Source organism: Anopheles arabiensis, chromosome 2 (assembly GCF_016920715.1).
Source record: "Anopheles arabiensis isolate DONGOLA chromosome 2, AaraD3, whole genome shotgun sequence".
Classification (NCBI taxonomy): Eukaryota; Metazoa; Arthropoda; class Insecta; order Diptera; family Culicidae; genus Anopheles; species Anopheles arabiensis.
The window spans coordinates 89,038,840-89,064,936 of record NC_053517.1 but is presented as its reverse complement, the minus strand read 5'-3'; the positions used below and the strand labels follow the sequence as shown (position 1 = coordinate 89,064,936).

Below are 26,097 nucleotides of genomic sequence, written 5' to 3'. Positions count from 1 at the left end.
TTCCACCGATCATGCTGCGAAAGGCTAATGCACTCGACAGACCGGCACTTTGCGAAGGGTACATTCGATCGACATTCCGACTGGCGGAAGGTAGCAACACAAGCTTCAGCCGTAGGCTCTGCTGGTTGCTGGAAGTTGGGAGTGCGTACGCGCGGGAGGAGATTTCTCTGAAGAAGGAGATGAATGAGGAATTAGGGGGGTTCATTATAATGATCTATTTTTAGACAATTACAAACTGTGGTGAAATACGTTGCTCACCGTTTGACATTGAACTGTTGGTGCAGAGATCTATGGAGGTGGAGTACACGCGGAACCACCAAAAAGGATACCCCGCACTGTTACGAATCATGCGGTCTTACCAAACCTGCCTAAAACAGGTTCGTTAAACACGGCTTACCATGTTAATTGTTGGCACGTGGAGCCTCGTGGAGCGCACTAGATACATCTTTTCATGGACGGAATCATATGATACGACGCAAAGTAACTAGTTAGGAGAACTGGCGGAAAAATTGGGAACCTGTTGGCTGGTGAGTATTTTATCGATTGAATAACGTGGATTTGCTGTCCCGCGTGCTCGCATCAAATTCGATTTGAGCTCACAGTGTCCCTGTTTGGCAAAGGTTAGCGAAAGGGAGATCTGCACACAATTATCGAAATATGTTTGCATCCACCTTCCCTGACGTCAATGGTAACCTTGGCCAATTGCAACAGGCGATGCGGATTTGTCCAGTTAGAAATCACTCTGATGGGGGACATTCGGCACCCAAATAGGATGATAAATTGAACGTACACTTCACTTTTGTCGGAACGTACATGGTTACCTGATATCGAATCGGCCTGATTTCGCCTGATTCCGGACGTTAATCGTTTGCGCGTGTAGCCTCAAAAAATGGCAACTGCGTACGAGTTGACAATGAGATGCACATAAACTTCATGAAAGAGAGATATTTGGCTGGTGCTTGCCCACCGGCTCCAATGACTAGCAACGATTGCGGTCCACGTGCGCTTCAAAGGTTGTAGCAAACTCATAAATCGTGCTAATCTCAATTGTGACGTCAATTTTGGCCTTTGAAACTGCAAATTGTGTATTGTGCACTAAGGATTAGGTATTGCATGGTTTTCTGTTGTTCACGGTCTATTTGTTCGAGCTGAATGACTTTCTAGTTTTTGCAGTTTTTGTTTTTTAGTATGGGTAGTTTTGGCTATACGAAGACAACACATTTGAGAACTTTTTCGGCATCATATCTGCAAAATTGGTTAAACTCAAGAACAAAACAAATTTCCAATCGTGAGCACCCTTGTGGAACTCATTAGACTACTAAGAATAACATGCCCGTCATGGGTTCAAGCCTAGAATGGACCGTACCCCCGTAGCAAGGATTGACTTGACTATCTAGCTGCGTGGTAATGAATTAAGTCTCGAAAATCGGTATAGGCCGGCATGTCCGCATAGGACGTTGCGCCAAATAGAGGAAGAAGAAGAAGTATAATCTAAAGACTTATCCAGCAATTAGAGAAAGCATTGAAATATGCGAGAAACGGAACAATGGGCAAAATAGCAGCCTTGCGTTATGGTATTACTCGCTCGACGCTGATGAGGAACTTCACGAAACCCAATATCCTGCCACGACTTGGACAACGCTAATCTACAAAAAGGGGGGTATTGATATGACATCAGTCTGGAAAAGAAACCCATAGAATATATTACAACGATCAAAATGATGAATTTTGATCTTCAAAAAAACTGCTTGATAACAAGTCCATTAGACATACTAGGATTGCGAACTTTCCACCGAGTAGTTTTCTTAGAAGAAGTTCCAAACCTTTCTGTTATAAACAGGAACAACCGCCGCTGTTAATGCTCAATTATTCAAATTCTGAATTCTTTATTGCTTATGCTACAAGCGGCGCTTACTCTATACTCTAATTCACGGCAGAATGAAATGTCGTTGCAATTGGCCAAGAATTGGTTTATGTAGGAGGGTTTTTGTAGTTTGTACTTAATATTAAAATTTCTTTACAATAACTTTTCAATAGTTTACCTTTCAATTTGTTTTATAACTCAATGCTTCCGTAACCTTAATTTCCTGATCCTCAATATTCTGTGCCGCCCGTTTTTGTGTCGCCAGCATGGCCCAGCCTAACTCTAAACTTGTTTAGCCTATTATAGACTATGGTGAAATACGTTGCTCACCGTTTGACATTGAAATAGATGTCGCCGAGGGTCCCGTTTTTGCTTCTCGGTTCTTAATCAAACAGCAAACAGGCCGATAGAAAATAGGCAGACAACGGCTACATTGCTACCGTGTAATGAAGGATGTAATTGTTTATTTCTTTTTAAAGAAAGATAGTGGTACACCGTGAACGAAGGGGAGCTATAAATGTTCAAGACATGATTAAAGACATAAAAAGACCAAATCCCTATCGTGATAAGAAAGTGGGGAGATTGAAAATTAGCAAACAAATTCAACGGTTAATTATATTTAATGAGGAATCCTAGGAAGTCCTTTCAAAGGAAATGATGCACGTGTATTGAAATTGCTTTTTGATTTACGTGTTGTTTTCTTACATTCCTAAGGAAACATGTGTTCGGTGCAAGAAATCATCACAATATCGCTTTTTTCTAATTAGCTGTACTTGAATTGTACATTTAAATTATGCAAGCAATAACGAAGTAGAACAAAATGTTTAAAAAACATTCATATATTATCAACCCGTTAGCAACATCCCTTAAGCACTTGTATAGAGGAAGGCCCTAGTGAATGCAATAAAGCAAAATGTAACTGTGATCGACAATGATAGCAATGATTTCAAACAATTCTCCCTTATCAGACGGGACGTTGGAAAGAACGCGAATTCCCATGCCGCATAGACCTCGAACCTTCTGAACTAGAACAAAAGCGAAAAAGAATGCAAGATGCCGCAATCGGTCGTCTCTAGTTGATAGAAATTTAATTGTTGCGCTTGTTCATGTGCTATTGGCGGTATCATGCGATAGCGATCAGGAAATAGAAACACTCGATAAAGCGATTGAAATTTCTATCAGTCTGTTAGTTTATTAGAAACAGTTTCATACACAACGCTAGTGCAAGCAGTTTTTGTAATAAATCATTCTACCCACAAAAAATATGTTGCTCCCCTACCACTCCACCGGTATCACAACTGCCAAACGGCACACTCGAAGAATCTACTCGCGACGCGTTTGCACCGACCGCGAGGCCGTTCGGTTTTGCCAGCGGTCGGCCTTTCCCAACCGGAACCGTCTTGCGGTTGATTATTTAATTCCTGTCCCCACTCACTCGTAGCCGTCACGGCGTGATCGGCCGGATTGGCATTATCGCACCGCCACGCATTTGCTCTCCTCTCTACCCAACCCACTCTCCTCTCCCGTAAGCCCTCTCAAAAACTGTGGACTGTGATCATTAAATATGCCAATTAGACAAAAGTACGATTGCCTTCCGATTGTGCCGCGTTTGTGCGTTAGCAACATACACACATACACACACCCGCAAGCAGCAGCACCTCCAAATCTGCTACCCCGTCTGCGGCTTATCGCTCTTCGATCACACGGGGCTACAAAAAATTACACAGCCAGAACGGAGACGAGACGTCGGCTAAACCGAGCCTGGTTTATGGTGGGCACCCGTCAACAGTGACCGAACCGGTCAGCAGGGTTGGCACGGCAAAAAAAAAACGAGACCATTTTAAAACACTCCCGTCCAAACAAACCCGCCGCAATCGGCAAGTGGGGCACCCACAAAAACCCAATCTAATAGAGTCAAACTCACGCTCACACACGCTGCTCAGCCGCACGTTTGACGTGATTCGGGGCTTGCGCGTGCGCCCACCCTACCCGATCGGCAGCTGATAGGTTGGCTGGGGTTGAGGCTTGGGAGCTTAGATTTTTAACAAAAACCCACTTAGCTAGGTCAGTTCTCCTGCCACGGTTCTTCGACGGCCGTTTTGCTGACACGCTGCCGTTGCTGTGGGCTGGGGCGCGCTGGAGCTCGTTTCCGTTTTCGTCAGCTCGACGTGTGCCGGTACGGTGCGGAGCTGTACATTTGCTGCTACTTTGATTTACCTCTCGTCCAACTATTGCTTGATTGGGCACAGAAAACAAAGGCAATAGCCAACAACGGCAAACAAAAAAAAAAAATGCTTCACAAGGCACGCGCTCGTACACGCGGACACTCGACACCTGTCGGGAAAGTGGGTGCCCGGGTGGGCAAAAAATGGGTACGAATTTTTGCAAACTAATGCACCCCGCAAACAGAAAAACTGGCAATTCACACAGAAGTAAATAAATAAAACTTCATTCTTTCAAACCGTGGCCACCTTCAGACGTCCGCCGGAGTGACTGACTGCACGTCGCGTTTAATGGACTTTAGAGCCGGGGAACGTGTGCATTGATTTGGTTTGACTTTTTTTTCGACCACTTGCAGCACTTTAAGCAGTTTTGGCGTTCGATCTATTTGCTTTTTAGACTTGGTGGGAATGCAGGTGGGGTTCTTTTTTTTCGTAAACCTTCTGTTTGGCACAAAGTATGATGGATAATGTTGTTGTTTTTCTGTTTGCTGCACAGTTGTTTTGCCAAAATTGATTTAAATTGCGTTCCAAATGAGAGTCCCCACCGCTGGGGACAAAGTCCGTCCATTGGATTTATGTGCATGAGCGTCTGTGAGTGTGTATGTGTGTGTGTCGTAAAAGTTGCAAATGACTGTAAACAAGACCAACAACAACAAAAAGTGCAGAGTGAACGTCAAATTGCTGTCAATGCGCCAAAAAAAGAAACGATGGAAATGAAATAGTGGACCATACTTATGGTGACAATGCTGAACCTGAACCTGGTGATTTTAATCGTCCAGTTTTTTTTTTTGCTGCTGCCTTCATTAGGTACTTCCTCGCCGACCTCACTGTGCCAAATGTGTCCGGTTAGCTTGCCGCCTTGCCACGGTCCAGTACCCATCCCGTCAGCCTCAGGAACGAACGATGCTCAAATTAAATCGGCTTGGCGCAGGTCAGGCGTAGTGGACCGGTCGAACAGGTCCGCCCGGCATTGCGGACAGGTTGAGGCTTAATGCCTCTGCCCGTCACCGGAAAACGTTGTAGCGCGTAAAAACAAAGCAGAGCAAAGAAACAATCGCGATCGTTAGGAGGTGTTGTCCTCAGCGAGTGATGGTGATTGGTGTTAGAACTGCTTCAACTATCCCCGCCGAAAACAAAAAAAACGATGGTAGTCCCGCAAATTCGAGCCGATCAAGGCCTCCGACACATTGTACACTGTTGAGCGTCCTCTACTCGGTAAATTGAAACGATTGTATCAATTATAAAGGCATTAATTACGCTTAATATGCAGCTTACTGGAAATCAGCGAGGCATCAGTGGTGGATTTAATTCGTTTTTTTTTTTTAATTTACTTTAAATCCCGCATGACTGCATGACTTTACTCCTTGGAAGTTGTTAAAAATGGAACAAAGACAATGCATAATTCCAGAATGTGTTTATCGCTTATGGCAAATGTATTCTACCTCGAGCAACTTTTTTGGACACGAATTGGGTCGGAACAGAAATAGAGTATGTCTGAATCGTGTTTCAAAGTCAAAAAAATAAGGTTATTCTTGATCAGACAGAACTACACAAATAAAAATCTATCGTAATACAGGGACCGTGTATGTTTTACCAAAATTTATTATATAGATTTTTTATCAAAGCCTTTACGGGTATGTTATTGAATTGTTCCAGTAGACGACTGTACCACGGGAGCGTCGCTTAAGGCTTAAGACTTAAGAATTGTAAATTAAACATTTGTGATTAAGTATCTAACTGCATTGCTTTCAAATAAGGGCAATAAATGTTCATATCTTTAGAACTATTTTTGTAGCTCTTTAGGTTCCATTTCTCTACATCTTGCATGGATAAAAAGTCGCTGTTTTTAATGGTGTCGTTTACTTGTCTGTAGGTTCGTTTAACTTTTAAACTAAACTTTAGCTTTCAACAATGAAATAAATTTCATTTCTTTCCATTTTCTTCGTCAATTGTGCATGTTACAGTTGCGTCTTCCTACATGTCATTAACCAAAGTCCTTATCATCATCGTTGCACTTCCCGCAAAAAAACGTTCGACCGTGCCACGTGTACGTTATGACACGAGAAACCGCACCGGTGTGATGGTTCCTTGACGTGACTATTTGTCCGACTGACACAACGCTTTAGAAGGAACACGATTCCCGTGCGGTTACGGCGCTTGATTTCGCGGCGTGTAGAATTTCTCGCACCTAATCAACGTGCCCGAGAGTGCGTTTTGCCCGAGATTGTCAAACGAGCGGATTGAGTGGATTTATCGGTTGCAGTAGCTTCTTGCAGGTGAAACACCCAGTAGCATCGTGGCAGATCACATCGAAAACGCACCGATCAACAGTTTCACCTCCCCTCCAGCACCACCAACGTACGATTGCAACATTGTTTGAGGCCGCCACGGGATCGGTATGCATCCGTCCCTGCACTACCCACACTACCCGCGATCATTAAAACTACATCAATCAGCTCGCCCGCCCACCCGTGAAGCAGCAGCAAGGTGTCAGGTCTATGTTGTGCCCGTGGCGCGCTAACCGCACGACATGTGCCCGGTGGTTTTGGCACCCTTGCCCGAGCAGGCCGAGATTATTTATCATTTTTATCGCCACCTTGCATACCCGCCGCTACCGGCCTGACACTTGACGTATTCATTAGATTGCCATGCAAATAGCCCGCGGAACTCGGGCCGCCGGGGAACGCCTTCTATGCTGCTGATTTGCAATGCATTAAGAGGGACAGCCCCCGATCTGGCTAGCCAAGTTGCAGCAGCAGGAGCATAAATAAAAAAAACCAAGCAATTCCTTGTCGTGAAGTTATCCTTCGCATCTAACGAACCGATCTTACATGCACACCATTTGCCTTGATTGGGGAGGGAGCTGCACCGGCCCAAACCAGCCCAAGGGCACCGGACGCATGAGCTACAAGCGCACGCTTGCTGAATACATGCTCGAATCGAGCGCTTCGGCTAATAAAAACGCACCTACGACCAGGCAACAACATCTCACTGGCCACTGGCGTTGGCCTTTCTGGTTGGTAAGGCCTCCGTCAGCACGCCAGCGTTCTAATCTTTCCCCGGGAGAATTTTTAAAAAGCGAGAACCAAAACTCCCGACCGTCGATAATGAAGAGCGGAACGGGATTTCGTTCGTTTAATTAGCAGGGTTCCGCTTTTGTTCTTTTACTTGCGAGTGCGTAATCTCTTGCGTTTCGCTTGACGTGGTAGAAAGAATTGGGAGATAGCACAGATGAACCGATACCCTTCGCTAGCCCTACGACGCGGACACGGTCAGGGAAGGTCACGGCAAAGTTTGAAGTGTTTCCTGGAAGTTGAGGCTGTTCCTAGTTGTTGACGAAATGGAACCGCATAGACAATCGCAGCAGGCGTCACAACCGTATATCCCTCGCAACGCACAATCGCACGAACACAGTAGCCAGTGGAACCGACCGCACAAGTTTACCCCTTAAAACCCGTCATGTCACGAAACGAAATTAAAAAGTCGAAAATACCGATACCATGCCCGACCGAGCAGGAGCTCGGCCGGGAGGAAGAACTCCTCGACGAAACGATGCCGCCGAGCGAACTGTTCCACTGTACCAGCTCACTGCTGGCTAGCGAATCGCTGTACACCGCCACGATCAACGGGCAGGAGTGTCAGCTTCCGTTCGAGGTGCTGCCGGAAGTGTCCTCTTCCGTCGTGAAACTGGAGGATACGGCCATCTCGCGCCAACCATTTCCCTGTCCCGCCGGGGGGTGCCGGCAGCCGTGCTGCTTGTTTATGTTCGCCACACACGTCGCCTTCGACCACCAGGAGGTGCTGGTGGACACACTGTGGCCGGGCGAAACCAACACCGTCCTGATCGACCCGTACACGGAACCGACCGACCAGCAGCGCTGTCACAGGCTTCTGCTTCTTAGTGGCAAAATAAGGTAAGTTAAAGCAAATGACGACAACTTCTGAGGATTTCCTGAAGATATGCCTCTTTATATCGCACACTTACCAGAGGACTTGGCGATGGGAAGCATCGGGACAAGCTGCCGTTTGCGCTGATGTCGTCGAAATGTTCGCTTTACGGGTCGGACCGGCTGGTGCTGTGGATTACCGGTCCCGATGCGGGCGATGGCCACCGGCAGCAGTACACGCTGGAGGCGGGAAAGAACGAATCCTCCCGGCTGGTGATGTACGCGGTAGCCTTCAGCGGTGAGATCGTGCCGCTGCACGGCTCGCAGGACGCGGCGGAGCTGCACCGGTCCGGCGCTGGGCTGGTCGTACCCGAGCAGCAGCTAGACTTTCTTACCGACAGCCGCACGAAGCTTCTGGAAGTTTGTGTGCATTTCTATTGATAACCGCTCGGACGATCGGGCGTGATGCAAATCGCGCATTTTTGCCGGTGGACTTGCGCGAATAATTCATCAGGAAACGCCTCCCTCTCGCGGGAAAAGGATTCGGTTGGTTCGCAGTACAAGCTCTGGCCCCAAGGGTGCATGGGGTTAATTTGGGTTTCGGTGAAATGGTCAATGGCGCACACGTCCATTAGCATCGTGTCGAGGAGCAGTAGTAAAAATCGTTGCCTGAAACGTGACCCTTCGTCGATGTTGTTGCTTTATTATGATGCGCGTGTGGGTGTGGCGGGGATGCACGGTGGTACTTGCGTGTGTCTTTTTGTCAATAGTTTGCAAGCATCAATGATTGGCCGTATGTAAATGCAGGGAAGAAGAGTGTTAGCCAGTGACTTGCGCTAAAATTAGCACATTTCACTTCCATTTCATGCCATCTTCTTGGTCGGTGGGAAGGTCGAATGAGAAATCGTCTTTGCGGGGCATAGTTTTGCACGTCCGGTGTCCTCTAAATGTAGCCGAGAAAGTCCACATCATTATAATAAAGGCACGGAAAGTTGAGAAGAAATTGGATACAAAACGATCCTTCTAACGATCCCTTCTAACTACCAATCTTATCAAGTGTTCTTCCAAATCAAACGGCAGAACAGTGTTTTGCCAGCGGTGTTTAACCTTCTCGAATGATTTTGTTTTCTTCTTCTAAACACTTACAGCTAGCACAAGAACGAACGGCAAAACAAAAACAAAATACCTCTTCCCTTTGTACTGCTACCGTGTGCGGTGGAAAGGCAACCGAGGCCGTCCATGGTCGACACTGCCAACAAAGACAAACAACCAACGACGACGGCTCTGGCTGGCGACAGCTCGCGGTAGGTCGAAATAGTGCATCCGCTGACACACGCCACACACGCCGGCTTTCGTCTTCTTCATCGTCGGGGTGGGGTGAAGGATGGTCTAGGGGGCTTAGGGGTTTCTTACTTTGTATAACAAACTTTCGCCACGTTCGCCGCTACCCGCTTGCGATTGCCTCCTTTTCCTCCTGTTTGCCGTTCGTGCCGTTCAACCGGTGGCCGATTGGCACGGTTTAGACTCGCGGCCAAAGTGGTCGCATGCCAGTGTTGGTTTACAGTACGAGCGGCACCGAGAATGGTGCTAACCTGCTGTTTTAAGCTAATTATGGGACAATATGTTCTACCTAGTCAAGGGGAGGGTTTACCAAAGAAAACCCATTGAAGTCGTTGTGGAAATTGGATTAGATGTGTTTTAGTTGGTATAATTCTAAACTAATTCTACACCAAAGTGGTCATTTTTTTTAGCCTTTTGTATACATGGTGACATTAATGCTTTGTATTTTGATTAGATTTTTAACATCATGAACATCAAAATAAGCAATCTGATGTATATTGCTTATAGTTATGAATTTTTGAACAAAAAATTAGTAACTGGAAACATTTTTACTCGCTTTTGTGCACCATAAGTTGTTGAAGTTGTTGCCATCAAAGTGTTCAATACTACGCAAGGCACAAAATGACTTTTCTTATACAACACTACCGACAGTCATAGAGAAAAAAAAGTTTTGATTTACAAAGTGGATTCATTTGTGCTATTAACGCACCTATTTCTGTCTGTAACGTATTAACTTTTTACTCATGTAGAAATTATGATAAATTTAAAAGGAATATCAGATAATTTTGGAGAACAGCTATGTTACACATCAATACCACCAAATCGAAATCTATAATTTCTTTTTTTTTTGTTATAAAATTCATGAAATTAAAACATGTTTGTAGGTAACAGTCTTCGCCTTGAAACTTCCTACCAGCATCTTCAAGGCTTTGAAACTTTCAAAATCGCACCCCAATCTAATAAAAACCAATCCCAAAACTAATAAAAAAAATCTAGTACCTTGGAGCTAAAACTTGTAACACACTTGCGAAAAATTGTTGCATTTGAGGCAAAAACTGGATCGTACTTTTAAAGGGTTTTGCAAGCATTTTGAAATGTTTCTAGGAATGATTTGTATTCTGAAGATTCATAGGTATTTCCACATGTTTTAGAGTAATTCCCACGATCTATTGGCATGATGATTGGGAAATATCCAAAGTTATTTGAACTTTTGAAGAAAAACTATAAACAATTCTGAAATCACTAAGTTTGTATTCAGTTTCGATTATCAATTTGTTGATCAATAATGTCAGCAATGGGAAGATGTCCTGATATGATCCTCGGTTGATTCATCTGAATCACAGGGTATTTTGTTTTTTAAATGCTCTGACTATCCCTGCATCGTTTTGAGTGTTGGTCGACACTATCACCGAGCCCGTTTTAGGTAAACAGGGTACTGTAGATACCTAATCCGATACTTATTTTTTGCATGCTCCTATTCACCAGCCCTGTATCATCCATGAACTTTCCTTGTTATCATTCCTTGTACCAAACCGTGGCGAGAAACCTCACTTCGACCAACGCGCCATCCAACGGTACACGACGGGGTAACATAATACAGCTCGCTGGCAGCAGCGTAATTCCCATCGAACCATCGACCTCCCACTGACACACACACACACACACGAGGGCTCCCAATGCCCCCTTCTCCTCGCCATCCTTTACCAACATTGCGCGAACCGAAGCGGAATGTGCGACAACGGATGTTTCTTTGCGCGATGCCGCCAGCGTTGCCACCGCTCGTGTTAGCGCCCTGCCAGCCAATCCGTTTGCGAACGGGCGTCGGGGAGAGTACTCGCGCGCACGCTTCGGCCTCCCGGTTCAATTAAAGCAAATTATTTATAAACTCATTTACATTGTTATAATTTTCGCGCGCGCGCGCGCCTTCGTTCGCTTTACCCCCTCCGTTTATGCCACCATCCAAGAGTGGCGACGGCCCTGACAATGTCCACACACAAACACATTGCCAATCGGGCAAAACACAAGAGTGCCGGGGAGCTTCAGGAAAGGGGTGGTTCACGTGTGGTGTGGGCCACCCTCCCCCGAAGAGACGCACGGGTGGCTAAGTGCGGCACACGCGCTACGTTGGCAAATGCGGCGCGCGCTCGGTTTGTTATTCTAATGTACACACACACACACACTCACATGCACGCAACAGTGTAATCGGACTTTGGCATTCGGTGCCGGGTCGCACGTCTCATAGATTGCCACCCCATTGGTGGCCATTGGCCGCCTTCGCCTTCGTCAGCTAATCGGCGAACTGGAGAACTTTCTGCCCAAACAGGAGGGCGATAGTTTGTGAGTGGTCGTGCGAAGCGGTCACAGCCGGAGGTCACCGGACCCGGACTCGATACGCAATTGCTGTAAAAGGTAAACTTTTGGTTAAACGGTCATTTACTGCTCCATTCATGCATACCGTGCCGAAAGCAACCAAGATATTTTTGGAGCAAGCAAGCTCCTCAAAACCCTTACGCTGATAGTACTGGCAGGCGAGGACCCGCACCCGTAGTTGTATAATCAGACAGAGAGATTGCTGTAATACTTGGATTACATGGCCCATCAGCACAATATTTCTATTCAAATTTCACCGCCGGGCGGGGACGGCTTCAAGTATCCCAACAAAAAAAAAAAACCAGCCGGGTCGTCTGGACCTTGGCCTCGATCGACGAACGCTTGTTGGGGCGTACGGCCAACCCTGGCTGCATTAATATTTATCGAGCGGTCGTCGCCATTCCAAAGAATGTCAAAACGCTTGCCGTCGGGCCCGTGAGCGTCCGGGATAATGCCGGTCGTCGGCCGTCCGTTCGGGGGTTCGTTCTGCTCATCTGCATTCCTGCCTTCGGGATGAGGTCCACCCCCGATCGGGACTCCCGATCGCTTGGCCACGCTTACGTAAGTGTCAGTGGCATCGGGCTCAAAGGCGCACGCACAGAACGATCCCCAGAGAAAGTGCTGCGATGTGCCTAACGGAATCCTGTGCGTCTGGAATGAGTATCAGGCTTGATTTGAAACGCAAATGCGTTGGGGGCGGCAAGCGAGACAGTTCTCGCAATTTCCTCGAGGTCCTGCAGGCTCGTAGGGCCTACTGATAGGTTGGGAAGGGCGACTTTCTGATCTCACGGAAGCAAACGCAACGGAGAGATTTGATTGACGCAACGCATCATTTGAAATTCTGGAATGACATCTCGAGCATCGTCTCGCAAGAAGAGGTTTTTGATGGTTTTTATTAGAACTGATCTGATGCCTTTTTGCCAGCATTCATTCTGCCACAGCTGAAGAACTTTGTCAATGGAAAATCTTTCTCTAGGCTACACCTCGACGATGCTAAACTCCGTCATCAGGCAGGACATCTTGGCCTGCGACGTGATCTCGAAGAACGCCTTCCAGTCGCCCACGAAGTCTGGCGGTATCTCAATGCCAAAGTCACCGACCGGTAGCATCGCAAACGATTCCGTGTGCTAGTGAGGCGGTACGGAAGGTGGCAGTGTTTAGTACATACGTTTTCTGCCACATTTTCCACGGCTTTCTACTCACCCCCTCCGGGAATGGGCAGCCCTTTTTCTCCATCATGCTGGTGATGACGAACCACGGTTCCGTGCTGACCTGCAGCAGCGGGCATAGGTCCAGCACCTTGCGGCCCAGCAGCGCATCGTTCCAGGTGCCCTGCTCCAGCCGTTTGGTGTACACGTTGATCTTGACACGTACAATAGTAGGGTAGTTTATCAGTGTCACATTATCTTCGGCAGTTTGCAATCACTAAACGCACAAAATACCTTACCTCGACGGGACTTTCCAGCGCACGGTTCAGGCGCACCATACCGTTCAGTACCATGCTGTCATTTTCGTCCGGTATGACCTGCAGCTCGGACAGATCGAGCATCAGCTCACTGTCCAGCGCGTCCGGACACGCTTTGAACGATTCGCCAAACTGTACGGCAAATTCACCCTGTTTGTGTGTATGTGTAAGGATAAGAATTAGTTACTGCGGTGCTCAAGCTTCTTGTTCTTAAACGGTTCAAAACCTTTGCAAAGCTAAGCGCGAACAGTATCACGCCACTGCAAACTACTGGTGAGATGAGTCTATGCACGGTTGCTGCCATGTTGCGGCGTAAGTGTATCCGCCGACTGATGGTTGAATATTTATAGATCTTTTGGAACTCGTTTTTGCTGGGAAGTACATGCACGATCGTTGTGATTTACCCCGTTTGTACACTATCTGCCAGCCATCTGTAACAAGCTTTGACCATGTTTTGTTCGCTGGAAACATGGATAAGAGAGCATGTAGTAGGACTTGTTTCCGGCACGTGGAAGATGGATTATTCGGGATGGCTAACATGCAATAGGCTAGTGCAGCAATTAACTGAATATAAAATATATTATTATGGATAAGACTTCAGTGGTAGTTTTGTAAAGCAGTTTGCTCCATAGATCCATAGAAAATTGCATTTAATTGTTGCACAGTCATCTAAATTAGTACTAGTTTTGAAACTCTGGAGGTTGTAAATTTACACATTGGTCTGGATGACTTATCAAATATGATCTTTTTGATTTTGGACTTGGATTATTTCTGAACATTTTTGGGTGCCTTCATATAGCTTAAGAATAATTCCTTTGTGTAGAGTTTCCCATGTTTTTATGTATTCAAAAATATTTTGAAGTATGTTACGAGTATGCTTCCAAAGTTTTTGATTTGTGCCTCAAACTTTCTTGATATGCTTACAAAATTGTATTAAAATCCACACAGTTTCAGGAAAAAATAGTTAGACAAACCAAATGAAACCGTGGAGCATGCAATAATTCGTAGGAAATCCTGTAAAATTCATCCTGGGCAATGAATTTTATAAATACAACTCCGGTAAAATCAAATGCTCAATATTCGATTGTACATACTGTCCCCCAAGTATAGTATTAATGCGGACCGCGAAGAACCCGCGCATCTAGAACTTCCACGGAAGTCGAATTTCATGGTTTTTAGAGAAAATGTAGTTAATTTTCTTGTAGCTTTGTTGGAGGTGGTAGGGTTTAGACCCACGCTAGAATAATTACCTGATGTGATTCTGACTGAAGATTACAATTTTGTACATTCTTGAACGATTTTTACAATTCAATCAAAATGGAATCCATTTTGCATTTTTGAATAATTGTATCAAATCAGGTCAATTTGTCCAAACAACTGTCAAATTAAAAAGATCTTGTACATCCGATTCCGCAATCAGGCAATGGACCTCAATAACAATATTTACAATAAGACTGAAACATTATGAATTTTGTACCAAATGAAGGATGTTATGAACATTTGTTTTGTTATTCTTTGGTATATTGTCGCCTTTTAACGTAAAGAAAAAAGGAAATTATTGTTTGAAAATTATTCAAGAAGATGAATTTGTTTGATAATGATATTATTTTAATTAAATTTTGCATCGTTTGATTAAACTAACAGTGTTAAGAGGTTCTGGTGGAACAAAACTACTTCATCTAAGGAGTTACGCAGCTGAAGAATGAAAACGTACATCGTTCTGCCATTCCTAGAGAATGAAACCTTGAGGATTAATCCCTTTTGAAAAAATATTGTTTTACCAAATGCTAATATTTTTTACAATCACCAACTGTACAAAAAATTACGACAGTGCGGTTTATTTAACACAAAATTGAATAGTGATAGAGCAATACTCTTCGCTGAGATATTTTTTAATTATAATTGCTTTTATTTTACCTCGCCTATCGAAACCGCGACGTGCATTGAAAAGTTGCAAAAAATAAAACACCTAATTCAATTTCATGCCACGAAGCAATATTCGCACGAACCTGCCGCAACCTTCCACCGATTTTTCGATTGTTGTTTCCGGGGTGGTAAGGTAAGGTGGGAAGAGAAGGGGCATCGGGAGGGAGGGGACCCAACCACCCAAACTATCGCACTGGCGCGCACACAACACGCATTCGTCAGCGAGCCATTTGAAACGTGAAAAATTACCCGCAGCAAGTATCGGCCATCAATCACTGGGCCCTAACGGCCTGCGCACCGACTTCTAGCACCGACCACCATCCCGACCTGCCCCACCTGCCCTGACCGCCTCGTACAAGTGCCGCTAATTGCATTAGATCGCCACCATCGCCATCCCGCCTGTCGACAATGCCGGTCCGGCGCAACAATCATGCCCCGCGTGTAGCAAAAAGCCTCAATCAAACGGTCACCTGCGCGGGCAAATAAAATAAATAATACAAAGAAGCGAAACCCCCGCCAAACGGCCCCCACTGACCGGGGGGTTGTGCGAAAGAAAACACGCCACCGCCATCACCATCACCACCACCACCACTACGACCACAGTGACGGTGACGACCGTGCGACGAACGTTCGGGCGCGCGCGCGCGCTCTCGCGCGTGTGCCCTTTCCGAACGCGGCGCGGAATCGTCGGCGGAATGAAAAATTATCTCAAAATCGCACCATCGCACGTTTCCACGCGCCCGGCCGGAGGCGACGGCGGGAGCGGTGCTGCGGTGCCCCGGACCTGCCATAATTACGACAAAGTTGCCATGTACTTGTGTTGTTGTGGGCCGAGCCGCGGGTCGCGTTCTTTTGTCCGCCCGGAGCCGCCGCACTATCGCACGGCCGAAATATGGGCACGGGAGGGGCTAGTGTTGTTTAGAGAGGGAGAGAGAGAGAGGGAGTGCGGGCGAGGAGTGAGAGCAGCAGCGGCGACGGGGTTTTCCCGTCACCCAGCACGACGAGCACGGGGGTTGGGGCTGGCCGCGCAAACGGTGCGCGGTTCCGACACACACGAGGCGCAACGCATCGCCGCTTCGCCGGTGGTCATTTGTGTGCGGATGAACGGGCGTGATCGTGCCGCCGTCTAGCTTCACTGGGCGTGGGAGAAGGGGGCAAAAAAGCGCCACCCGTCTGTCACCATTAGTACACCCTCTCCCCCCGTAAAGCGGCCTGTGAAGACGCACGACACAAATAAGCGTGTGCGCTTGTCAGCGGTGAAACAATGCGGGCGCTACAAGCACGCGCACACACACACTGCGTTTAGATGATCGTTTAACGGATGTTTCGGGGAGGGATGTTCGAGAGGGGGTGTGCAAATGGCATCGCTAGGAGCGGGACCGGGTGATCTGAAGCTGAGCAAACATTGTACGGTGAAGCGAAACGGCGCGCGTTGATGGACGACTCTCGGCGCGGCACGTCGGAAGCTGCATGGCAGTGGGCAAGCGTGGAGGAACGTTCCCATCCCTCCGGCTTGTGGTTCGTGGTCACACAGATTGTGCATGAGTCAAGCGCGGGCACGCTCGTGTTATCTGATGGTAAATTCAATTTAGTTTATGATATCGGGCTCCGGGGGTTTTGCTGCGAGGATACTCTATTGTGGGAGCTCCCATTTGTGCCTTTTTTGCCGTCGGATTAATCATTCCTCAAGTGCAAATTAGATGGAGGTTTGGTTTCTTCTTTTGCGTAGTGACCTTCACACGGTCATACACGGACAGATGGAATATTCCTGGGCTTAATGTACCGAGCGCAATCGAACAGTCACAGTCTTTGCTACTGCAGGACCATTCTGTTGAGTTTCGATCTCATCCGACTTTGAAGAGTTAAAGTTCATAATTTCATTTTTGAGCTATTGACGTTTCATTAAGTCTCACTTAGTAAAATGAACAAATAAATAAAAAAACTAATACATAACTACTAATCATACGTAATACTAATACAAACGTAGGACTGACTATCCTGCTATGGTAACAATAAGTCACTGAAAGCCAAGCTCACTTCATTAGTGGGTACAGGCAGGCCTTGACCGACAGCGGTTGTTGTGCCAAAGAAAAAAAAATATATAAACAAACAAATAACATAAATCACTAAGTTTCTGGACATTTATTATATAAATTTCGATATCTTATTAAGTTTTGGGACTGATACATTCGTTTTCTGTTATGTTTTTATTTACATTTTTACAATTTTACTTTATTTTTCATCTTCTTTTTTTGCTTCTTCTCCTCCTTATTCTTCTATTTCTTATTCTTCTTCTTCTTCTTTTTATTATTATTATTATTATTATTATTATTATTATTATTATTATTATTATTATTATTATTAATATTATTATTTTTTTATTTTTTTTATTATTATTATTATTATTATTATTATTTTTATTATTATTATTATTATTATTATTATTATTATTATTATTATTATTATAATTATTATTGTTATTAATATTATAATTATTATTATTATTATTATTATTATTATTATTCTTTTTATTCTTCTTTTTATTTTTGTTCTTTTTTTCTTTTGTTTTGTTCCTGACTATCTACCAATTCTTATTTTTGCTATTAATATCATTATTCTGCCACTACTACCACTATCTCTATTAACCAATAAATCTAAATAAACCAATTGACTGCTGTTGATAACTAACATAACAATGTTTACATTCGAAACTGACTTGGAAAACCCTGTAATGAAAAATAATGATTACACCTGTCCTGTTCTCTCCAACAAAAAGAGAAGGAAAACCCATTAATTCGAAGATTATTCAACTAAACGATGCAAAACACGTCATAAACCCAAAAAACTATCACGCACAATCTCTAGATTCTAGTGACATGTGAACAGAGGTAAATAAAATTTTTTTATATTGCATAGCTTTTTTCTTCCTCTCGCCACACTCTGCGCTGATACACTCACTGTTCTAAATCTAAAAAAAGTAATTAAACAAAAGGCGCCACCCGTAAGATAAATATTTAATTAAGACGATCCGATAGTCCATCAATCGAGCTGACACCCGCACGTACAGTGATGCAACGCTAATGCACTTCCCTATCTCCTCACGTTAATCCAGTTCAACATCCTCTCACCGTCGTGATGTTAATTCCTGCCCGGAAAAATGTACCATTTTCCCTAAAAACCCAATTTTCCTACCGCTCGTGAAGCGCTAATCCGTGGTGGTGGACTAATCGAAGCGTATCGACGATAGACGCACCCCAGGCGGGAACGGGAGCGAGGTCGGAGAAGTGAAAAACTATTGCCCCACGAGCCGACCGTGAGAAGATGCTGCCGCATGTGTCCTGAGAAGGGGTGGGGAGAGGAGGCGGAGAAGGAAGCAAAGTGGTGGCACGGGAGTGCAATCAAATGCAAACACACACACACATGGGGCGGCGAATGACGGTTCCGCGTGGCGCGACACAAAGTGCTACAAAGTATGAGCCTCTCGGCGGCGTAACGACGGCGTACGGCGCAAACGGTCCGACACCGACACTTCGACTCCCCACCCCACCAGTGTGCACCGCTCTGACGCTCATTGCATTCCTTCCATTGCCGCTTCAACACCATCACCCCTTACCATCCCTCTCTGTTTGCTAAATGCCTAATGATGCCTTAGCGAGCACGCGCGCACGCGCAACCACTAGCGCTGGCGAACGTTTTATTTAAAGTTTTTTTTTTCCTGTTGCTGTTGCTTTGACGAATCGTTCCCACGTTTTTGACCGAAACCACCACCACCACCATCACCTTCCTCATGCGGGTTTTTTAGGATGAAGGGGAAAGGGGAGGTATGCCCTTTGTCGTCCCGCTCGAACACGGTTACCAACCGACCGGTAGTTCCGTCGCGCGCGCACAAGAGGCACCGCGGGTTGCTTCTTCCACCTTCGCTGCTGTTGTTTCACTACACGTGGTTGGGGTTTTTTGTGCTCGCACTGACAAAGGGGGAAGGAAGGGGGAAACAACTACCAATTCACCCGCAAGTGCCGTGCCGCACCTCATTCCGTGGGGTGGGTGGGTTGGTTGGTGTGGCCACCCTCTCTGTCAAAGCTGAGATCGAAGCGTGAAACGATAATCTCCACCGACGGTCTGGACGGACCCGTGGTTTTCGTAAAACTCGTCCCAGGGTACGGGTTTTTGGGGAGGCCGAAAAGGCAGCAGGGGAACGTGAAGGGTGGGAAAGGGCACTGAGATTTACTGCACGGCTCGTGTGTCGACACATCGAGTCTCGGTTCCCGGGAGGTGGTGGTGGTTAAGCCAAGACAAGTCGGCTAGTGTTTTTGCGCCTTGCCTTTGCCACCCCGATCCTCTACTACTTCACACTCACGCCCCCTCCCCATGCGCTCCAAATGGTGTGTCGAGTGCACGTCGGACGTCAAACGCAATCGATGGGCGATACTTTCGACACATTTTGACGGACGACACGGGGGTGCACACTCTCTCGGCAAACGGCATGTGGTTGTGTGTTTGGACTTGGTGGTTTTGTTGTTGTTGCCTTTCCCATTTCCCCCATTAGAATGAAACACAGTGGCATACAGTTGCGGGTGCCGATAAACCACAACACCCTGGTGGCGATTTTTTTTGTTTGTTCGGAAAGCCTTTAATGGAGAGGGCCAATCAGGGAAGGAATGTTTACAATATATTGGAGGTATGTCAATTCCCTTCGTTCGATGAAATCCGCCGATGATGCTCGGAGGCAAAGGTGTTGATCCTGACTATGATTAACCTTGACCATATCGTACAATGTACTTGTGTGCACGTGTGCAATAGAAAAAGCGAGATTGTGACGACTTACATGGAAGGTAATGTCAAGGTCAAGGAGCTTACAGTGGGGTGTGGATAACTTTTTCGTTGAGGAACTTCAAACTTAATGAGCAAATCTTATTGGTTATAATATCTTTTTTTTACAAAGATCTTTATGAATTGATCGTTCAGCGATCTCTTCAGACAGAGAATCGATGTTCTTCAAATAAAACAACAGGTGTACAACACTTTGGTAGCAAGATCATTCTCTCATTTGCGGTTACTTTCAAAACTGAAAGATTTGTAAGGCTAAGTAAGGGGCGAACATTAGGTCCTTAGCGATTACATTATGTATACCCTGCTGAAGTGTTCAGCTTGATTGAGATATTTGCATTATAGAGGTAAATATTTACTTGTGTGGGTAGAAAGGGTCTTTTTTCGGGGCGATTCTTGCGATCTTGGAGTTCTGGTCGCTTAGTTTGACTGCTGGTTGTTCAGCCTCTGTGCGTGTTTGAGTTTATCGCTCTTAAGATTTTTAATGAAGGTCTTCTCTTTGAGTTGAATTTTCTGATGCTTCAATCTGATTGCTCCAAAACTGCTGCTAGACGTTACAACTTTAAAGTAGAACAGAACAGATCCACACTTTTACTTCTGGCATTCGAAAAAGAGTTTAGGCCACGGCTAACTACTACGATCGTAAGATCTCCAAGTGAGGTTGCGTTTTATATCAAACATTTAAGGCTATAGAGAAAGAAACTATGGTTCTGGTTATGATTGTCACAATGTGCCTTGTTTGTCGAGGACTTTCAATGAACTCTTTCCTACTCTAAAACAACACTCTGCCAATGTATCCTTCACAGATTGACCTGTAGTATTTGCATGACCCTTGAACTACATCCAGAGCTCTGGTAAGATCAAGGCCAATGCTTCAGTTAATGCCTTCATTCTGTGCTAAAACGGAGACCTCAATCCGATCGTGATTTTTTTTTAGAATTGAGAAGAATTTTAAGAAGAATTTGTATTCTAGGGCTTGGCTAGAGTAAATCTTAGCTCTCACAGTTCATAGCTGCATTCAGAGGATGTCCTATTTCAGCTTCTTTCACACTCCATAGCAACCTGTCGTAGTAGTTTCACTAGGATGAATGTCTCTTTAAGCTGTAGCTTCACCATAGAGGAACACCTTAGGGAGATCTCACTCTATCCACACCTCGTCTTTACAATTCCTCAATACACTTTGTTAGCGCTCCCTACCACTGTATTCCCATCGCTGACTCCGACTCGATCGTGCCCCGTTCGGACACGTTCACGCTCAATCATGACAAATGGCCCAAAACGTCAGTGGCGTACGCTAACAATGTTGCTGCCCGTCTCCTTCACCGACAAACTGGCATCAATATTTCACTAACTCATTTCACGCTCCCGGTTACCCGATTCCGGACACAAACTCACGCACACACACACACACACAAGTTGGTGCGTGATCGTTAAATTTAAACCTCCGCAGCTTATCCGCTGGCGTTTCAGTGAGCAGTAAAAATACACCACGAAGCTAAGCGTCTTTAAAGATTGAGATGAACAAAAAAAAAACAAGGCGGCACACTAACATACACACACACACACGCGCGCGGGAGCGCAAAAAAGGCGATCAGTTTAATGGCGAAATTATCTACAGCGAACCATAACGCCGGGATCGGCGGTACGCTGGTCGGAATCGTCGGCGTAAATCGTTTGACTCACGCGGCTCAAGGGTGAGCTTAATCTCCCGCCGGGGATCCGGTCGGGGCCGGGTCATCTTTGGGGCGATTTGCCCGATGTGAGTGTTGCTGCCAGTCAGCCTGCCTGCCCGCCTGCCGCGTGAGTAATAAAACGAAACGATAACAAGCTGTGAGCTGTGAGCCGCGCTGAGTGGAGCTACTTTGAGGGCGGCTGTGTCGGCACTTCGAGCCATCCGTACATCCTTATTTACAGGACAGCTTTGTCACAGACCGATAAGGCTGTATGTGTATTGTAGTTGTGATGGTTCTAAGCGCTAGGCCGCTGATTATAAATACAACATCTTCCACTTCATCGCCTACAATCGACACCGACGTTCGGACCGGCTTAATGTACACCCTTCGTCCGTGGTACGAAGTACTCTCCAGAGGGTATTTTAATTACAAAAATTGATACCCACTAGCAAAGCGGAGGATTTGATCGCTAAGCTCCACTTAGTGCTCGCTAGTGATTGGGCAATTTAGTCCCTCGGGGCTGGGAGTTCTTGCCCAACCGCATCAATGAAACAATGCCACATTTGCATCGCCCTCGTTTTCGTTGTGAAAGCTCGACATTGGCTGACACCAATTGCCCACCGGGTGCCTGTTTTTCATGATCACCGGTAGTGCCCACCGGAACCACCGCTTTCCCGCTGCGCACTAGATCGTGCCCTTTTCTTTGTAGTGCGCGCCTGGCCGATGCTAACACGTGACAGTTGCCGGGTGGTGGCCAGTGCTTCATGATGCTCCGTGCGAAATTGATTTATTCCAACAGCGAAAAGGCATCGATCGTGCGATCATCCCAATCGGCACCATACCGCCCATTAGGGTTGCAGATGAGCGCAGCTTGGGAAGGATTCAGGGAACTATTTTTTTGTGTGTGTGTCCCCAAATTCCTTTAGAACGCGAGTTCGATGTGCTGAGTTTCTAGGCTTTTTTTGCTACTTTCACATGAAAAAAATGCGGAAAGTTTGCATGGGTGACCTCACTACAGTCGGATTATTTTAAAACTGAAGTCCCCAACTCTCCTTACCCCTTTGCCCGATTTTGATCGCTAGAATTTGGGGGAGAATATTCGCACGAACGGACATCACGAGACAGCCGCACCCGAAGGACTGCCGGTCACGTGTTGCGCACAGAACAATGCTTGAAACGAGCGCGTGTGTTCCTGCGGATGGGCAGAACACTGCCGAAAGCAACAAGGGGCAGCACCGCGCTCCGTTTGGCAAGTCTCGTGTGCCGGGTAGGACGTTTTTGTTGTTGTTGCTGTATTAAGTGGGTCGTCTGCTGCTTGAACGATCAGCCTGTGCGGGAATTGGCTTGGCGCTGCATCGGCCGTCTCGTGCGCTTCGTACGCGGCCGGGCTCGAACGCGCATCGTATTAGAATGATTCTATGCATCACGTGACTGTTTCCTTTGGCTTCGTTCTCTCGCGCGGTCTGGCGGAATGGGTGATTAGACGACATTTGCACTGGATGCGGACCGTGCTTGAAGGTTGTTGAGCCGAACCGAACCGGGCACCGGAGCAATGGACAAGTAGAATGAGTTCTCTTTCCATTTTGCAAAAAAGATTCCACCCGTGAGTTTCTGTGCTTGTGTGCATATTGTTAGGCGCCAAATCGAAATATACATGCTAATGTTTAGATGAATATAGAAATTGTACAATTTATGTAGATTTGGGTGATGCCGCTTGGGGGCCCGGGTTAACGGTATTATTTTATTCTGCGAAATGGATTTCTGTCCCTAGAATGCAAGGCTTAAAGTGAATCAGCAAATGGTGAATATAAAAAAAAAGCAAATGGTGAATATTTTGTCCTTTGAGTGTGTTGGGATATTTAACATTGCTGCATGATATTTGTACATGGTACCATACGGGTATACAGGCGGAGAGTTTAAGGCGCACTGTAACACTGTGCATCAACTGTTCTATTAACTATACAAATTGAATTCAACAATTTCTACAATAGTTTACATGCTTAATTTAAACGATGCACCATCAAAAAGGTTCGTCGATTACCGAACATTGTTACAAAATCATAAAAATAATGCATAAGTTCTGGATTCGAAACAGGTGTACGTATCGTTTCAAAAAAGGATTAGGTCCAGGAACAGAGTCAAATAGTTTTGGATCTAGTATCAGTTTCAGGTCCGATATGGGTTCAGTATCAGTTCCAGCAGTTCCAAAACCAATATGTACTCAGTATCAGTTTAAGAACTCAGTAGCAGTTCCACGACCGGTATGGGCTCAGCATCAGTTCCGGGACAGCGATAAGTTAAGCATCAGTTCCACGTCCTGTATGAGTTCAAAATGAGTTCTAGTACCGATATGGATTCAGAATCAGCTTCAGGACCAAAATAGGTTCAGAATCTGCTTCAGGATCGATAAGGCCTCAATATAAGTTTTAGGACCGATATGTGTTCAGTATTAGTTCCAGAAACGATAAGAACTCACCATCAGTTACAGGATCGATATGGGTTCAGAATCAGTTGCAGGACCGATAAGGACTCAGTGTAAGTTCTAGGACCGAAATGGGTTTAATATCAGTTCTAGACCCTTAAGTACTCAGCATCAGTTCCAGGACCGGTCTGAGTTCAGCAGTATCAGTTGCAGATGCATCAGTTCCTATACTGGTATGGGAGCGCTATCAGCACTTTAGCGTAGTTAAAGGTTCTACATTAGTTTCAGAACTGAGATGGGTTTTGGAACCGCTTCTTATAGCGTACACCTTGGCGGTAAGGGAGTTGTCTTGATATTACGTAGCTTAGCCCTGTATCTGGAGCTAATTGACTAGTTTTATAGTAATGTTTATCAAACATAAGTAAATTATTGAACAAAATTGAAAAGGATTAACTTTAATCTCATTTTACCGAAAATTATGCAAATGTAAATATAAATGTTATCCTAATTAGCTAATCTGCACGGTAGGATTTTATGAGAAATCTAAAATAAAAACTTGTTTTTCGTTGTCATAAAGCATTTCAATTCGTATATAAAACAATAAACAGCACAATTGACAGTAACACGTGACACGCCGGCAAATCGGGCCACTTATTTAATAGTCAATGTTTCGTAACTCCACACTCATACGAGAACTCCCTGGCAACAAACATTTCGTAACCCGAAGCACCTTAACCTAGGAAGCGGCTACGGAAAGTCAAATGTGGTTCGTTGCGAAATAGGCAAAGCATCGATTTGCCCGCAAAATGTAAAACATCTTCCCCCCCTTTGTTGCATATTCGCCCCGCATATCTCTCTGTGTGTGTGCCCATTCTCAGCTCTGCCTAATCCCTTATGCAGCCGATCGCCGATCGGGTGCGCCGGTGTTTTTGTTTTGAAATCGCGCTGCCCAAAGTGTCTAGCCGATTTGTGTCTGCACGCGAGGACTCGGGACGACCTGATCAATCGGGCGGTTTCGCACCTCTGTTGGCGTCACGTGACCGACACCAGCGGGAGGAGGGGAGGGGGGGGGGTACGTGCGTTTGTTTTGCCATTTGAAAAGCGTTGGAGGATAAGAAGGAACCTTCTGGCGCTTGGTGCGCATATTCGACACACTGGCAGAGAGGGCGACAGTACTGCAACATTAACGATGCACATTGTTGTTTCTGTCGGACGGTTCCGGTGGAGTCGCTGATCGATCGAGCGGCAATGTTAGATATGTATTTGCTTGCTGCTCGTGGTTCCGCCCCAGTCACGAGATATTCTAGAATTTCAAATGATAGCAGCAGCTACTGCATTTGATTTCGGATGCAGCGCGTTTCCTTCTTCGACAAAACCGGGCTTTGTGGGATGGAGAATATGCAAGTGAATGGGTGGAATATGTGCTAGCCTGAGCTCAGACAAAAACGTGACGTTTGGTTGGTGTTTTGTTGGTAGGATGTGTTTTCTTATTGGATATTTTAAATATTAGAATGTTGGAATAATATTTAAGTGTTGAAGTAACCTTAAGCGAAATATAGGTTTGATGAATAAGAAAATATGAGAAAATAAAAAAAAACTGAGAAATTTTGAACATTTTTCTAATTTGCACATAAATGTAAGCAGGTAATTATATTTTTTTGAAATAGGTTTTTATTTTGTGAATTTATTTTTTGTTTTAAAATTACCTTAAAACAAACCTAAAACATTACATTGTTGAACGACATTAAGACAAAAAAGCTGTTAAACGCTTCCAGCTTTCCCCACAAAAACATATCTTTTGGAAAGGATATAACTAGCGCCATCTATGGGCGGCTCCTAATACTGCACCCCTTATTGGAATGTTTCTGATACAATTTCTGAATCAGAATGAAGGAACCGCGTTTTACAAGCGTATTTTCCGCAAAATTCGTTTCGAATGTGATTTTAATAATTGTTTCATATAATTGCCGTAACCACTTTGACGCTGAGAGTTCATCAATGGACCCCACAAATGAACTGGGCAGGTTGTGGTGAGAAGGGGTCAGTAAAAACCCACCCCATCGCATCACAATTTTCTGCCGTCTCACGCTCTCCGCATCG

The 26,097-nt window shown here is 45.4% G+C and overlaps 2 protein-coding genes across 2 annotated transcripts; one reads left to right on the top strand and one right to left on the bottom strand.

Annotated features, from left to right (window-relative positions):
- The first annotated feature begins 7,468 nt into the window (after nt 1–7,468).
- On the top strand, nt 7,469–8,653 carry LOC120897423. Its single transcript, XM_040302318.1, has 2 exons — nt 7,469–8,000; nt 8,075–8,653. Exons 1-2 carry the CDS (start codon nt 7,546–7,548, stop codon nt 8,412–8,414), a joined length of 795 nt encoding a protein of 264 aa, XP_040158252.1. The 5' UTR covers nt 7,469–7,545; the 3' UTR covers nt 8,415–8,653.
- A 3,863-nt stretch (nt 8,654–12,516) lies between these two features.
- Nucleotides 12,517–21,573, bottom strand: LOC120897487. Its single transcript, XM_040302427.1, has 5 exons — nt 20,262–21,573; nt 13,376–13,610; nt 13,132–13,299; nt 12,888–13,046; nt 12,517–12,811 (listed from the first exon to the last, which is right to left on the bottom strand). The coding sequence occupies exons 2-5, from the start codon at nt 13,451–13,453 to the stop codon at nt 12,662–12,664; spliced, it is 555 nt and encodes a 184-aa protein (XP_040158361.1). The 5' UTR covers nt 13,454–13,610; nt 20,262–21,573; the 3' UTR covers nt 12,517–12,661.
- Between the last annotated feature and the right edge of the window lie 4,524 nt (nt 21,574–26,097).

Coding starts and splice junctions, on each gene's coding strand:
- LOC120897423 (XM_040302318.1), top strand. CDS start 7,546: ATGTCACGAAACGAAATTAAAAAGTCGAAAATACCGATACCATGCCCG. Junction 8,001..8,074: donor CTTCTTAGTGGCAAAATAAG/GTAAGTTAAAGC, acceptor CACACTTACCAG/AGGACTTGGCGATGGGAAGC.
- LOC120897487 (XM_040302427.1), bottom strand. CDS start 13,453: ATGGCAGCAACCGTGCATAGACTCATCTCACCAGTAGTTTGCAGTGGC. Junction 13,300..13,375: donor TCGCGCTTAGCTTTGCAAAG/GTTTTGAACCGT, acceptor ACACACAAACAG/GGTGAATTTGCCGTACAGTT. Junction 12,812..12,887: donor GCTGCCCATTCCCGGAGGGG/GTGAGTAGAAAG, acceptor CCGCCTCACTAG/CACACGGAATCGTTTGCGAT.